The sequence below is a fragment of the Taudactylus pleione genome, unplaced genomic scaffold (assembly GCF_031769625.1).
Source record: "Taudactylus pleione unplaced genomic scaffold, aTauple2 ptg000041l, whole genome shotgun sequence".
NCBI lineage: Eukaryota > Metazoa > Chordata > Amphibia > Anura > Myobatrachidae > Taudactylus > Taudactylus pleione.
In genome coordinates this window covers 44,648,374-44,665,856 of record NW_028284443.1, presented here as the reverse complement: position 1 = coordinate 44,665,856, position 17,483 = coordinate 44,648,374, and the positions used below count along the sequence as shown (strand labels likewise).

Here is a 17,483-nt window from a genome sequence, read left to right as displayed (position 1 = left end):
CAACGACCTGCGATGCGCGGGCATGTATGGACGATAACAATATCGTCCATCGACCGTGCATGCAGGCCAACCTGGTCAATATCGACCAGGTTATAAAGGGACCCGTGATCGTTGATCACGGGTCGCTGGCCCGTCGTTGGTGGTATGCTGGATGATCAATATCGATCATCCAGAACTCCAGGAAGGTGCAGGGAGATCGTTCAGCGATATTGTTATCGCTGACGGTCGTCCCGTGTGTATGCACCAATACATAAAAATGTTTAGTAGTATTTCAGTTATTAAATAATAAAAAGTACAAGTGCATTTCGGTAAATAAATATGAAAAGCTAAAAAACAATCTGGAAGACTAAGGGCTGGATTCAGTTAGCTACGCTAATTATCGTGGGTGTGAAGCAGTGCCGTGGCTGCACTTAACCCAGGTCTCTGTTCGTTACCTCCTGAGGCTCCAACAGATCTGCATTAAGGAAGGCTTTCTGCTCTCTTATTGCGGCTGCTGCCATTGCGTTAACCTATAGCTCCGGGTACTTATCCTGGAATCTCTGTGGTACCGCTAGAGGAAAAGGTTTTGTAATTGAATAGCTTCGGGCGTCAAGTCCTAGGCTACAACCCTTTCCCTTGTGCTAATTGAATCCAACCATAAGGGTTATATTTAATAAATACTGGTTTTACTACTGATAACTTAATTGTATTTGCCACAAGATTTAAAGTGGCAATTTATAGTCAGCGGTAGCTCCTACTGGTTTAGAGAGATTTGCTGGATCTCTATGACCAGCACTGATTAGGGTTGCGGTGCTTCATGTACACTATGTCCGCAATCATTCTTTAGCGTTAGTGGGTCATCAGTGTCCGTGCGTGATCGCAATGGAATCGCAGCGCATGCGCAGTGCAGGTTCGTGCAAGCGCCATGTAGCGTTCGCACATGCACTTTAGCAAACAATCGCTAAATCTGCGTAAAAATTGCCATTGCGTCTGTCTTTGAATCAGGCTCTATGTGTTCTAAAGTGAATCTAGAAGAGCAGTTGAGGCATAAGGCAGTTCAAGTGTTTAGTTTGGTGATTGCTTCTGATTATTACATTTAAGATAGACAAGCTTGCATTCACTTGTTCTGTATGCATAAACAACCTAAAGCATTGAGATATTTTATATCAGAGGATATGCTTATTTGATATTTGAAATACTATTACAAGCAATACAAAGGAATTTAAGGACATTTAGAATATAATCTAAACTGCTCCAAGAAAGAGACATGCTGTAATTCCACCACTTTTTATTATGTTTTTTTATATAGCAAATATATATTCCGAAGTGCTTCTATAAATATTAATGATTCGATTTAATGATTAAATATTTATTCACATCAGTCCCTTACACAGTGGAACTTGCGGTCTAAATTCTTTATTACGCACACAGTAGGGTGATTTTTGTTAAAAGCCAGTTAACGTACCAGTATGTTTTTAGAAGGAAACCAGTTCAGCAGGGGGAGATCCCCACAGATGGAGGGAACATACAAACTCCACACATAATCCATTACAATTTCATTTAGTCCTATAATTTTCCTTTTTTCAGAAAAGTTTTCTTTTTTAGGATTTCATTTTTTTCCTGGGTCTACTAGACTGATTTATTTGACTTGATTAGATTGACTTAAAAATATATATTTATATCCATTACAGTTATTAAAAATGCAGAGCTGTATACAAATGAAAATTATCGTGATCTATTTTCCAATGATGAGAACTTGAAATTGGAATTTATGATTCATAACTTTCTTCTAGCATTTGACAAACATATGCTGTAAACTTACTTATAAGGAATTCAGTCTGGCCCTAACATGAACAACCTTTCAAAAAGAAGTCATATATAAATAGAAGACTTCAAAGAGCAGTTAGAGGGAAGCAATATAACCCAAAATATTGGAAGCAATAAATAGGATCTCTTAAAACAGTGATGGTTCACAGACAACGCTCCTGTCCCGGCAGCTTCATTTCATATTTGTTGTCTATAGCTTGCAACACTTGTCTAAAATACTTTACTGATAGGTGTCTTTCTATGATTTATATGTATTGTGCTACCTTATTACTTGGGATTATGGGTAATGTGTGGCCCTCTTTGAAGGTTAAAGGGCCACCCAGTGTGGCCCCTAAGGTATATCATGTTGCCTATCAGTGTCTAAAAGCAGTGAACTTCTCATATCTCTACAGAGGTCACTCTTCTGTTTGCATAATTTCATACACGTGGTTCATTTGTCATCTGTACATCACTACTTGTACTTTCTACCAAGTGCTATAAAATATTGGAGATCCATAATGTGGAGAACACAAAGTGAATGTGTGTCACATTCAGACAAGCACTACAGCTTAGTGTATGCATAGAATAATCAGCCATACAGCCATACATATCTCACAGTGGCACAGCATAGGCAAAGAATGGCATAGGTGAGATGTGGGGCTTAGTTGAAAGGGTGATGTGAAGGGTGGAATGAGTGAGGATGATGCTGAAACGCTTCATATAGCCACACCCCTTCCTCGCAGCCCTGCGATTCGCCAAAGTGACCAGTTGCTTCTCCTGGAGAGGAGATATAAAAAGCCAGCAAGTATGGGTTAGGGATAGCAGAAAAATACTTACCTGAACGCCGGAGGACTTGAGATCTGACCTGGAAGTGACTGGCACATGACCACTGGGACCTGTAAGACTGCTGGAGCTGCTGCAGCCATCAATAGCAGGTAAGTCACCTGCTGGGCCACCAGGGACGATATGCCCTCAGGCCCGTGGGCCGTATAAGCCTACGGAATCATTTGGTCTGGCCCTCAGAGCTTTTTTCTGCTAGCATCATCTGGCTAGCAAGGTGCCTAGAATGGCACCCTGCAGCCAGAATGTATTCAGCAGGGCTGCCTGGAGCGTCTGTAGGACACTTCAGAAAGTCACACTGCTGCCCTTACAGCTCCCCGAAGTATCCTTTATGATGCTTCGGGCATTCCTGCAATCACCGGTGATTGTGACTCCGCTCCCATATGATGTCACACGGAGGGGCGTGGCCTGCATCGAGCCAGCGAATAATGTTATATCATAATGGCCCTCGGCAGAAAAAAGGTTCCCCACCCCTGGTCTACATGATGAATCTCAACATGGTCAATATCGATATTATGACCATGTTGACATGATCAATTTCAACATTATGACTGTCAACATCTCATACCACACCCTAGATAACATTGTATCAGTAAATGACATGCTTAATGTTGCATATGGCTCCTAGTTACTTTTTTATTGTCTGTTGTTTTGGGTTGAATAGAACATCATTTAGTACCGAGGACCTTCACATCTGATTACTACTTCTTCATAATGTAATCCTTGATGACTATAAATAGCTCTAATAAAGACGTGGAAGGATGCTGCCCTTAAAAGACCCCAGGCTTTGCCTGAGTTCAGGATTAGAGTGTGTGTTGAAGCTCAGCATGTGCACAGTGCCAAAATTGTATTCAAGGTCAGTGGATGTCTGAATGAAGTTAGCTAATCTGTTTCATTGGGAGAGCAAAGGTACTTGTTTGCAATATATGTAATTATATCTGAGCAGATGTAGGAACTGCTGTTTGCGGGTCATTTATTTTTGGCTATCTTAAGTATAAAAAATGGAATGAGGTATTTTGTAGTCTCACAATACTATAAATATAAAATCGCCCTAAGTATTTCCCCTCAATCTATTTGCAATAGAGAGATGCACTCATATATAATTTATTAATTACAGCCTAATATTCAATTTGGATTGCATTTTTCTGTAACAACGTATACAATTACCATATTTCAACTATACTAATTATTTCAAATACATGTTAAGGTGTGTGTAGAGAAAGAAGTCTATATTTGTGTTTAGCCTGCCAGAGACACTGCATGTGAGCTATCTTTCCAAATGCAGTGTTAAGGTTTACAGTTTAAGAAAACTAATCATTTGAAGAAGAAAATAATTGTTAATAATCTAAACTGTATTTTTGAGAGTAGAGTAACATTTATTTAAGCTGTGTACGCATGCAGGGATCTGACTGTTTGGAATGACCACTTAAAAAGAATATAAGCAAGCATTTTAGTTGCATACAGATGTGTCCTCAAACAGTGTGGCTTCAGTCACGCCAGATAGCGCCTTTCGGCACACCAGGTCCCGTGCGCCGAATATATATTAGCATATATAAAACAAGTGAAAGCAACAAAACTACATTGCTAGCTTGCACTGATCAATTTGATGTGCGACACTTGTACATCTGTGTGCAACTGAGTCTGAACCTGTATACAAAGTAAAAAGTCCTCTCTGGACGACTCAATCATGCTAGGCGTCTCATGCTAGGTGTATGAGGACACATCTGTACATTTGTAACCAAAATGCTCTGCTTTCTTAGGTGTTGTGCACAAGAACCAGATTGTGGTGTAAAGCCAACCTCTCTATTTCTGGGCTGGCTGCTGTATCATGTTAAACACTGACTCCATACAGTTTTCTACGGGTGTTCTCATTTAACCTGTCCCACCACCCCCATACTGAATCCAGTAAGAGCAGATTTTGACCTGGGATGGAAACCCACACATTGTACAGACTGCATTATGAAAACAGACCTATCAAGTTCTAACACACTTGTGTGACCTTACAGCCACAACAGTGGGGTGCAGGTTTTTGTGAATAGCTTGGAGTTCATTTGTATTTCCTGAAAATCGAGATTGTATCTTCATCACTTTAATTACATATATATATATATATATATATATATATATATATATGTCTACGTTTGAGCTGCCAGAAATGTCACTGTATGGATCTTTAATAAACACTGTGGTGTTTGAATCTATTCAGAAGTGCCGTTTTTTTTTAAGATAATCTAATACTGTGCATGGCTTTATCTGCTCTCATCAGGTCATAACTTGTAAACAGGATCAATGACTATCAGTGATTATTAGACTGTTGGCATGACAGGGCAAAGAGCAGCATACTGCCAATTACTATGTATACATTGAAAGACGAGCTGCATTCATCTGTACATATACCACAATAAAATAGTCTTTTATCAGCCTCTCAAGAGTTGAAGTGACATAATTAGCTTCATTTTCCAATCACTTATTGAATTATGAATTCATGTTGATCTTTTGCATCATCTGCAATTCCTGTCTTCTCTCTGTGTGGATCACTGAAGGGAAGGAAAAAACTATGCACATATTGAAATAGCAATTATTCCAATTTGCAGCCACACATTGACTCTCACTTATGCCTACATTATTCTAATGGGTGAGGTGCTTTGCAGGTATTTAGAATCACCTCTATTTCTTTGTATAATTTGCATAGAGAATTGTTTTGCTTCATGCAAACAGATTTCTACCAATCAGTAGAGATTCAGTGTTGTTGTTTACATTTGTCTGTAAGTCCCATCCATATCTTACAGGAGAACACTTCCTTCCTCAGCAGATGGCAGCCTCCGGGCCTTGCACCTGCCACGACAAGCAAGACTCACTAGTAATCTACCCCAGCGCTGCTGTTGACAATAGGCTAATGATTGCATGCCATCTGCCTTCTAGGCCTAGCACAAAATAGAGGAAAAGATTTCTCCAACAAGGGAACCGCAGATTTTTATAGAGACAATAGTGACAATGCAAGTGAGATTAGTGGATGGAAGGGACAGTATAGGACTTGTTTTGAAAGAGCTTAGACCGATTTAAGAATTGAGAGCTGTCTCTTTCATTCAGCTTCTATAAACCCTTGGGACTTTGCTGGGAGCATATTAAAAATGATTTGCAGGTACATTTTTTTAACAAATGTACCTATTATAAGTATGCACACATTACATTTGAAGATATGCTTCTGTGCTATAGTCAACTGTACTATGATCATCTGTAATCAACATTAAAAGGAGTGCATAACCTTGTGTTTGTTTTCCTGACTGTTGCACTGGTTTCTTTTTTTTAATATTATTTTTCCTTTTTTTTTCTTCTTCTTTTTTTTTAAAGCTGGTCAAAGTGCAGTTCCAGAATACCTGCAGTAATGTGCTTGCATACTGGAATGTGTGATCTTGTTGAACAGGTTCAAAAAGTTTAGAAAAACAAGAAGGAATTCATTACATTATTCAGAGCACCACCACACTCCTTGTAGTAAACCATTTTGTAAGATGCATTTTAAAGAGAACACATGGATCTATTTATCAAGGTGCAGCGATATCAAAGTGATATTTGGCTCCTCCATCATTCTGGCTGGTGGCTGTAAGAGGAGTCTGGCTTGGCCAGTTACCACATGAGCAATGGATTGGGAGACCCAAACTCACCTTCCATTTACACTTTGTTCAAAAAATAAAAGTACAAATGTTTAGAAATAAAGCATTGCTTTTTTGCTATTATCTGCTGCAATTGCTATACTGAGATAGGGTTGGGTATGGGATCCCGCCGCTCAGAATACCAACGGCAGCATCCCGACACCATCAGGTAAGTACTCTAACGCTAACCCTTACCCCTAACATTTTCCTCTCTGATGCCTGAACCTAACCTCCCCTTGATGCCTAAACCTAACCCTCCCCCCTTAGTCCCTAACTCCAAATCTAACACTCCCCCTAACCCCAGATACTTGCCTTCAGGATGCCAGCAGTTGGGATACTGGGGCCGGATTCCCGATGCTGGTATTTAGAGCGTCGGCATCCCACAAGCCGGGATGCTGACTACTTCCCCTGAGATACAGTACTTGTAATTAGTCAGCTATCATCAGAAAAACCCAGCGAATAGTTTCTGCTTACCAAGGGATGGCCCCTTACTAGGTTCAGGTTGAGTCTCCCATATCCAAAATGCTTGGGACCAGGAGTATTTTGGATATCAGAATATTCCGTATTTGGCATATTTGCATACCATAATGAGATATCTTGGGAATGGGACCCAAATCTAAACTCAGGATGCATTTATGTATTTTATACACCTTATACACACAGCCTGCAGGTCATTTTATACAATATTTTTAATTTTGTGCATCAAAAAAAGTTTGTGTACATACATATACACCTTATACACACAGCCTGAAGGTTATTTTTAACTATATTTTTAATAATTTTGTGCTTTTAACAAAGTTTGTGTACATTGAACAATCAGAAAGCAAAGGTTTCACTATCTCCTTACTCATGCTAAAAATATTCTGTATTTAGAAATATTCCATATTTAGAAATATTTGGATATGAGTGACTCAACCTGTAGTGAGACGAAACCACTAATTTTCACCAGAGATTGGCCTGTTTCATTCTACATTTAGAAGTAATATTTGAAAAAGTAGTGTACTAGGAGAATAAAAAAGGATTTAAAGGTGTTAGAGCTTCTATTTTTGGTGTGCACCCATACATTAGTCTGTTTAGCCACTAGAGCAGTAACAGAAAAGCGTACCACAAGTTTTGCTCAGATTGTTTCACTTTTATGTCCTTTGTAGCTTAGAGTTATAGTTTTGCGTTGGTACCACTACAACATTCTTTGAAATAGGCCAAGATGTTCGTGCTAAAATTAAATAAAAAAAATGTCCAAACTTCACCCAGAGTTTATACAGTATTAAAGGGGATTATGTGACGCATGGATTAGGCATTGTTGAGCAGCTTGGTTTAATGGAAAGGGTCAGAGTTGGTGGCATTAGTGTAATGCTGAACTAGCTGATACCAGTATCAACAGGGAAAGTTAACTGCAAATCACAAGACACATATAAAAGCAATATAGCACATTTTTGTATGACTTCACAATGCCTCTGATTACTTTCTCTGTAGTTACAATAGTGATTGTCGCTGGCACAATAGTTTAACATATATAATACATGAATTGTTCATTTTCCTTTTTGTTGGCTCTTTGGAATGTTTTATAAGAGGGCATTGACTTTACTTCCCATTATTTCCCAATAATATTGTTCTTTTGTATTAGCTATGTATTGAATTGAATACAACATTGTAAGTTCTGTAGAACTGCATGCGGCACGTAGCTTCAGGGTTACTACAGGGTAAGTGTCACATCCCTTCTGCGTATGTTTGCTGAGTAAATGAAATGCTGCCGTTTGAACTTCTCATGGTTCATGTTCTGTTTGTGCCAAAAGCAAACAACAAGGAGCACTATGTAATAATAACAGTTCATTCATATTTATTAAAAAGGTTATCCAGTCATGGACGACACCCACTGTTTCAATAATATTTCCCCTGATTAGTGCTTCCCACTTACTCCTTTGCAGTGAAGAGATCCGGGTTACCCGTTCTCACTGCCCTGCGAGCTGGGTTAAATACACGTATCTCGACCCGGCTTATTTCAACCTGTCCATTTCACACTGCACAGTAACCCGGGTTGCTGCGCGTTTACGTGCAATAACCCGGGTTATTGCTTTTAGTGTGAAGAGGACATATCTAACCCCTCCAGTTTGTGCAGGTTTCATTTACAGCCCAATTTCCCAAAGCATTAATGCATCTATTGAAAAACTGTGTGCAAAATAGGGCTTTACTTGTTTAAAACATAAAGTATACCACATTAGTATTAAAGGGGACTGCTACCCAATAATTTCATATATTTATTTTATAATTCCATTTAAGAGACCTCTTTCCATCATCAGTGTTTCATATGAATGGAAATCTTTTGATTCCAGTTGTCGTTCAAAAACAAACATTAAAATGTAATTTAAGAAGGTAAAGACAAAAAAACATTGTTAACCAACAGATATTTTTTTTTAATCTCTTTATTTAGAGTACTTGACATAAAATACAGTGCAGTGAGAGACAAATGGAATACAAATACAGCATAGTACAAATAAAACACTGTACCATAGAAATAGTTTGTACAACGCAACAAAAATGTCAACCATTTTTAGTATAACATTAACAAATCAAAAACAATTAGAATAAAACATAAAATAAAAACAGAGGGGAAAGGTAAAAGTAGAGTACTGTGCTACTAAGTGAAGACCAGTTTCACTCTGCACCAGGTAACTGTCTATTAAATGTAAAGTACCAAGAGTCCCAGGTAGCATGGAAATTTAACACAGCTTCAATGGAGTACGTAACTGCCCTACTCCATGACACTAAGTACCAAATTTTATTAGTCAAAGCGTTCATTGATGTAGCTGCAAGTTACTTCCAATTCAAAGCAATAAGAAGTTTTGCTGCACTGTAAATATGGCCACATCATTTATTTTGGAACTTAAAAAGGGATCTTAGGGGTTCCAAGAGATTTTTATTCAATAATATTTCTCTAGTATACGGTGATATGTCCATGACTACATGGCAGCTCTAAGTGAGTAACTAATGAAATCTAGGTAACCAACTGTTTCTACATTAAAATAACTGAGAAAATAATAAATTAGCTTAAATAAAATCCCCAAAACCAATTTCTGGATTATTTAATTTTCTTTTAAAATAAATTGTCTAAAATTTGACATACTGTGCACAAATTAGGATTTTTCAAAGTAAATGCTTTAAAATTAACAAGATATCACTGACTAAAGTAATCATAAAACCATATTTAGTATGCATTTTATTATATTTACTATTTTTGTTTGTTGCGTAAGAAAACATGGATTGTGTAACATTTAATAACTCATCAGAGCAAGATTTATCAATGGGAAACCTTTTTAAACAGTTGCCTCAGCTAACAGTTACATCAATAAATCCCAATAGATTATTTATTGTGTATACAGTTACAGCTTGACATATACATGAATACTTTTCGAAGTTGCACACACGTTCAAATGTTTGCACTAGAATGAGAAATGATTAGCATTTTTCCTGCAAAGATGAAAAAAATGGATGTTTCCTTGCTCTTGTTGATGTGCTTCTTCAGTCAAAGCCTTGAGGCTGATACAAAGTTAGACTGTCAAACAGAGATTGTGTTTGCATAGTAATGTAACCGGAGGCTAATTGCTAAACTTGCATTGAACGGCTTGGATATTGTAGTAGCCAACCAAGGACAGCCTTCCTTTTATACTCAGCTGAAATGTCTGGGGTTTTTTTGTGGGAATTTGTGGGAATTTTAAGCTTTTTATGTTACTATTATTTTCCCCCTTTTAGCAAAACAGACATTATTTAGCTAAAATGTACATTCGGCAGTCCCAGGCATTAACATTGTAATCGCTATCTTCTAGAGCAGTGTGCCTTAACTCCAGTCCTCATGCACAACCAACACCTTATGTTTTCAGGATTTTTTTAATCATGCACACGACACGTACTCTACCCAGCTGGTTCAGTAATTTTTATTGTTTCCAAAGACAGACTTTTCAAAGTGTGTGAGGACCAGAGTTAAGGAACACTGGGCGTGATTCAGAACCGGTCGCTCTGAAAGAGCGCTCGCTCTGAATCAGGGCGTCCCTTTTTTTTTTTTAAAGACGGCCTCTTGGCCGCTCGCATAGCTGTGGGTGACCACCCACAGCTTATGCGAGCAGCCAGATGATGGTCGCGATGGTTAAGACCATCGCAACCATCGGGCTTGCGATGAGACCCTTGTGGTAGGGTCTCGCGGACGCAAGCCCCAGTGGACTTCCTGCTCTAATAGAGCAGGAAGTCCACCTACTGACATCACGAGTGATATCAGTAGGGCCGCCCACAAACGGCAGGCGTTTCTTCGGGAACACCTCCGTTTGTGTAGCCATCCCCCGCCCCACCTACAAAACGGGGTGAGCTGTCGATCAACATCGATAGCCGCCCCTTTTGTAGTGAGTCCCGGAGCGAGAGAATTTCTCTCTCGCTCCGGGGCACGCACATGTTCCGGCGTGCGCATTCGCAGTGGGGGACCATCGACATGTTTGTGAGCGGGTCTGAATCAGGCCCACTGTTCTAAAGTTATTGTATTAAAGGTGTGGAATATATTAGCCAAAATCCATGGCAATTACATGTCCTGGACAAGGGGTTCTACCATCATCTTGGGCACCAAACCTTAAGTATATTAAAGCTGCACTCAAAGATGTAGGAGATCTTTCTGTGTCAGTAGGGTGACCATAAAGAAGAAACCATCACTGTGATTTCTGCTACTTTTGGCTTGCACTGTCACAACACTCCCTCTCTGCATTGTTACACAGACCTGGTTTCAACCAGGGCTAAACCACAGAGCCATGAGAACAACTATTGAATGGAGCATTCCCATGGCTCCTCTGAGGGGCGCCCTTGGTAGAGTAGAATTTAAAAATGGCCTATGTCCTTCCCCACATTACATTGATATAAATTACTGAACAAACTTCATGTAACAGAAGTATTGTGGTTGCCAAATAATGTAAAAGACAAAAAAAAAGATCCCTCTTAATATACTAATAAGCAGCTGATACATTTCTCTTTTATGTGGTTGGTTCTGGACTCAATCATTAAGACCAGTCAATGTTTAAGCTGTCAATAGTAATGCAGGGGTTGGGAATTGTGGCACATGAGTTTCTACCGAAAATACGGTAAACTACTTCTGTTCTGATTCCAGCTGATTTTAATCACTCGCTGGTGCAATGTAGAACTCCTGTAAAGGCAACGAACTAATTTGTGTACTTATTATTTTAGGTGTTAAATGGCAACTATAATGCATCTTACGTGTAATTTGTTAGCTGGATACATATTCTTGTACAATGTATCTAGCACTTATCTTTCCTGCAGCATTATTATATTCCACGGACCAAGAGTATGCAGTTCTCTATCTACACGCAGGCAGCCCCTGGCAGATCACACCCTCATCATCATTGCGATTGAACTAACCAGTACAAACAGCTTTTCGGCCAACTCCATTTAAACTGCTGACATTGGGCAGATGAAGAAGAGGGAGAGTGTGGGCAGAGGACTGTATTCATTATTAAAACTGTTGCTCCCTTTCCTACTATTCCAGTTCCATATCTGCAGTAATTGTGGAAATTAATGATATTTTATATTTTTTACAAAGTGATTTGGAATATGGCTACATTTATGTTTCATAATTATCTTTGCTGATATCCTGACACCAGTCTACATTTAGACACTGAATAAATACAAATATCACCTTATATTTGTTTTTTATTTCTATAGACATTTCTAAACATAGTTTTAGTCATTTTCCATTATTGAAATGTAAATCTACTTAATATTGTGTCTCCATTAAAAGGGAATGGATCTATGAACACTTATTAATGCAATATTTGCATGATGGTATAAATTTCATCAGCGTAGGTAGTTCAACCATTGCTTGTCTTTGTTTAAGGGAATCTCCCTGTGTACACAAAGTCAAGACTACAGTTATTGACTGTTCCAAGTATTGCGCCAAGGAAGAGGGTACAGATTTTCCCACGTCATTAGAGATAGAAATGATGCAAAAATGTACGTGCTATTGACTTAGGACATAATAGATAAACCTCATATTAATTTTACTACTATATAGTAAATTAAACAGACGGGAGCAAACTCCTTTAGTAAACTTTATCTCTGCGCTTTTGTGTGAGTGCAGGATTCAGACAGGAAGCAGGAATTTCCCTATTTTCCTGTTGTGTGATAGATGGGCTACAGCAAAAGCAATAGGCAGCTGTTCAGACCTGTGGCAGATCACAAGAACACAGGGAAACACCTTAACCCTTTAAGTATCTGCTGGCAGTAATGACTGCTAGTCGGTTAAGCAGACTATAAGCCAGATCTGACGTGTGCTGTGTGTGTTTCTCTTGCAAACTCATTGGTCATTTGCTATTAAGTGTGTATCTCGTTCCCCTTCTTCCTTAAATATATTTAAAATAATTAGTTTGCTATGTCATTGACGTTAAAATTAGATTTTATGGGCTTTTTTGGGGAGGGGGGTTGGGTAGTAGGGGAATTTCCAACAATGAGACTCCCTATATTTTAAGTTGCGTGCCTATTTTAAACCTCACGTACAAACGTCTGCACTGTGGATGTAGCCAAACATGGCACATATTGCTCATCTATCCAGATATGATTTAGTCGTCCACATGTAATGTAAACATTTTAAATGATACATGTTTATCTGTTAAATATGGTTTAATTGTTTTGTAATAATTGTAAATCCTGTAGACTGTCTGCTATCTGCTAAGTAACTCCTTACTGCAATAGGTCATGCTGATCATGTGTGGTCACAGTGTAGTTATGAATGGATACCAGTGCTATTATGGTTTCTTAGTGGATTAGAGATGGAGCGAGTGCAGGTGAGGCTTGTCACTGCGTTGCGTGCTGTAACGTGATCACAGGTGAATAATTCAGAAACACTTCTGGAAAGTACTTTAGGGAAACAAATATTTTCAGCGGTTCTAGTGAAGTGTAATTTACATGCTTACTTAAATTCAGAACAAACCAGTGTAACATGTTCCTTCTGCATTTTCAGTGAAAGGAAAGAGGAAGGGAGGATTATGAAGTGAACCTATATCTTGCCTCACCTTTACCTTACAAGTGTAGATAGTTGCAATACATAGCATACTGCCTCTGGTTTTTATTCTCTCATATGCTATACCTTGGCCACTTTACACAAGGACGTGGTGTCTGTTTTGCAATAATAGTTTTTCTTGGATTCAGATTGTTGTACATAAATAAATGATATCTTTGGGAATAGAATCCCTGAAGCTGGTTTACTTCCCTTGGCACCCAAGAAGTGTTCCCTATATATGCATTCTGTTTACATGACTAGGTGTCATTTTGTATTTATGTGCCCATACATACAGGCCCAACACAACTGTATTATTTGCCCAATGGCAGTGGTTTTGCTAATAGTCATTCATGTGCTGTAGACGTTAGTTCCTCTGGGATGAGTTGGTGATGTGACATTGAGGACTTCCAATTTTAAAAATGTCAACATGTAGTGTTCTCTGCCTTTATTAGAGAAGGCAGTAAATACAGGTACCATTAAGACAGTCCGCTACAAACCATAAAGTGGACATGTTCTTTTTACAAAATCCACAATGTGAGGAAAGCCAGAATATCCTGTACTGGGGCTATGATCTATCATATTGTCTCCCCAAACATAGGAGTCCCAGGGAATGCCATCTTATTGCTTTTCTGTTTCTGACAAGTGAATAGAAGGAAGGTTGAATCTCATAAAGAGATCACTGATGCCTGAGCCAAGCATTTGTGTCACTATGTAGCATTAATATATTACAGCAATGTGCAGGGAAATAGGACAATGAGGAATGATTGCCAATATTGGTTACAGGCTATGCTAAGGAAGGGGATTAAATTGTATTTTGGGTGCCTGTAGCTCCACTAAAGTGACGGGAGCTATTAATTTGTTTATGCCGCTGGGCACGAGTGCCGGGGATACACCTTCCTTATTGTGGATTTCTGCTTATAGCCTCCTGAGGTGCATGCAGAAATCTGCCCAAAGTAGGGCCTTTAGGTACCTTAACTGTCTCTTTAGACGAGATTAGCCGTTTTCCGCATGCCTAAAATGCCCTGCATTTTGGCCATGACATCCATGATAGTGATGGGTGCCCAAAAACAATCACTTTAGATGAGAGCTGCGGACACTATAATACAACTGATTTGCCCCATAAACAATTCAACAGAACAGTGAATAAAAAATAAAATAATGCATCATGAAATTGTATATATTGACCGGTAAATCTGAATTCTGAAAGAAATAGGATAACCTATCACATCTAACCATTTCTGTTTTCCATGCATTTCAGAGTGAAGATGCTGGCTCCAAAGCTCAACACACTGCAGAGAAATAAATCCACGGGCCTACTACATTGTTACCAAATGCTGCTATAGTCTCACTCTTTCCGCTTATGCGGTTTGAAAATTCTCCACTCAGGTATATACTGTGGTGGACATGCTACAGAGAGCTACCCTGGCAGAGAGAGCTGACTCTATGTAATTGGATGGCGTTATTTCCCTTCTATCTTTTCCACATGGACAACATGAAAACCTACCATATACTGTCAAGTCCACATTGAATGATGAGGCCTTCATCAATCTTCCTTATTTATTTGTCTGTAAGGCAGTAACATCGGACATATTGTAAATTAAGTGTACCATTTGCCCTACCTCAGTAAACAAAGAAAATAATAAATTAAGAGAAGATGACGTTTTTAATTTTGAATTGTGCAATGAAGTTTCTGGAGAAAGTGTTCAGCGTTATTATACAGTAGAAGAACATTACTGCTCGTTGGATCAAAATGACTGGCTGCACAGTTTGCTTGGAGAACAGACACACCATGACACTAAGTGGCATGGCAACTATTATAAAAATAATGCATTGATGCACATTTGCTTTCATGTTTCCAAAAGTGGACCAAAAAATGTGACTAATGAACTAGTTATGTTAATGGCCGCCTGCATGCATTACACGGTTACATAGAGGCTTCACTTGACTCCTTGAAGTTTGGTCTAGCCAATTACTATATGTACAGTAGCAGCAGGCTAAGGACGGGGATTTAAATCAGTGATGTGCAAAAAGTATGTACATTTTCAGCATCAAGAGATTTTATGTGTTAACACGCATACTATTGACATATACAAATAACTTCCTCACGGTTTTATTTTTGGTACAGTACTTTCATTTTAGTATTGAATGTAACACATAAACACTTAGCTGCATTGCTCTTAACCAAAAATTCCATGTTTCACATTATGGAGTATTTATCCTAAGAAATGTGCTGTTACAACACTGAAATGAATGGGCTAGCCATTTGACATGGTTCTTCCCTGTTGAACAAAAAACTCTGCAGTAATGTCTCCTGGATGTCGCATATCTGTATGAAATGGAAAGAAAAACAAAAATCTGTGTGCACTCAGATATTGGGAAATGTATTTTATTGGTTTTCATTATACTGGAAAATTGAAAATGCAGTCCTCCTAACAGTACCCTCCTTGCAAAGAGCTGCAAAATATATATATATATATTTATTAGAGGGGCTGTAACACTGTAACACATTATTTTTAGAAGGTACAAAAATCATACACATTTTATTACAAGGTTTCTGTGTAAATGATCAATTTCTTAATTTTGCTGAATGTCTGTGATTTTTCAGAGAGTGAGCACTCTGGTTTAGCAAGGCTTGATGGTGGTTGCAACTATTAAATGACAAAATCATTTTTTGTGGGGCTCTGAACAATTGTTTTTACAAATGTATTGAATAAAAAAACACCTGGTCTTCCTGCTTACACAAAGTCTTACTAATAAGGATTGTATTGCCAGACAAACATGAATGTAAATTCATATCCCTTTTTATATTGCTCCTTTTTATAGTTTGATTGTTGTAGGCAGGGGAAATTATCGCTTCATACAGCAATGTTCAGGTCACTAAAGAAATGGTCTGTTTATTGAAAGTTAGTATAGTGTAGTTTTATTTATATATATATATAAATATGGTGTAAAGATGTAAAACTTTCTAAGATATTTTGTCTGTCTCCAAATGAAATATAATTAATATTTGCTATATAAGAACTATAATGGCACTGAACGTTGTTACCTGCTGACATCAATATTTGATTTATACTGAAAATCTAAACTAATATAAGTGGCTAATTCCTCTGTAAGATTGATTTACAGTCATACTAGTTTAGTTGAGCTAAACATACTAAAATCTAGCTCAGCTCTGTAAATTTCACATAAGGTACAGTATATGCAATATTTAAATTTGAGATTTAGTTTACAGAATGCAACCAAAATGTACAGGTTTTGCAGAAACACCATAATGTATATTTAAATCTTTGTACATTTTTGCCCAATTATCTTTAAAATATTTTGCTATCGTAAACTTAAAAGTTATCAAACAGTATTTTATTCTTTCTTTACTGGGTACACATTGTTTCTGAATATTAAGATGTTAAATATATTTCTTACAATTGTGGTATGACAAGAGACCTAACTTATCTTGCAGTGTCTTCCGACATCCATGGGAAAATAAATGTGTGAGATATATATATATATATATATATATATATAATGTGTGTGATGCTGCTGGAGACAAAAATAAATAAAACTAGGGTAGTGCATTGTATTTAGTCTTTATTGATCTTGAATGCTGTCTTAATAGCCATATGCAATAAATACATTATTTATGATAGGAATTTGTTTTGAGTGTGCTTTCTGTACATTTAAAAAAGAATTGCAATGTTTTATTACTTTCTTTACTCTTAACTGATCGGCCTAATATGGCCTCTTCGGTAAATGGTTAATATATTTTAATATATCCGTATTTTAAGAAGTGACCAGAAAAAAGATCCTATGACAGTTCTGAAATAATTCAGATTAATCTTTAAACCTGGCATCTCCCAGTTGCTGTTCATACTTATTTATACTGAGCATAGACTGCCCAAATATCAGCCCGATCAGCTGATAATCAGCTTTTCAGGCCGATAATTGAACAGTGTATTGCTGCAACCGATGAGTCAATTTCGGTCCAAAATCGTCCAGCATGTCTGATAGATGCGATAATTGGATCAGCTGCATCTGGTCTGGCAGTATATGCGCTACCACGGCCAACTGCCCAATATTTACCCTGTTCCTTCACAGGGGAACATTTCCTCCCCAGGAGAGGAACGCAGATATCATGGCCAATACACTGCAAAACTTCTCGCAGATTATGG

The 17,483-nt window shown here is 38.1% G+C and overlaps 1 protein-coding gene across 1 annotated transcript in view; it reads left to right on the top strand.

The window, feature by feature from the left end:
• IRS2 (insulin receptor substrate 2) overlaps nucleotides 1-16,964 on the top strand; it is a 29,279-nt gene extending 12,315 nt beyond the window's left edge. Inside the window, exon 2 of the mRNA XM_088458326.1 lies at nucleotides 14,576-16,964. Within this exon, the coding sequence (XP_088314452.1) occupies nucleotides 14,576-14,580 (5 nt within the window). The 3' untranslated portion in view covers nucleotides 14,581-16,964. The remainder of the gene's footprint in view (nucleotides 1-14,575) is intronic.
• The last annotated feature ends 519 nt before the right edge of the window (nucleotides 16,965-17,483 follow it).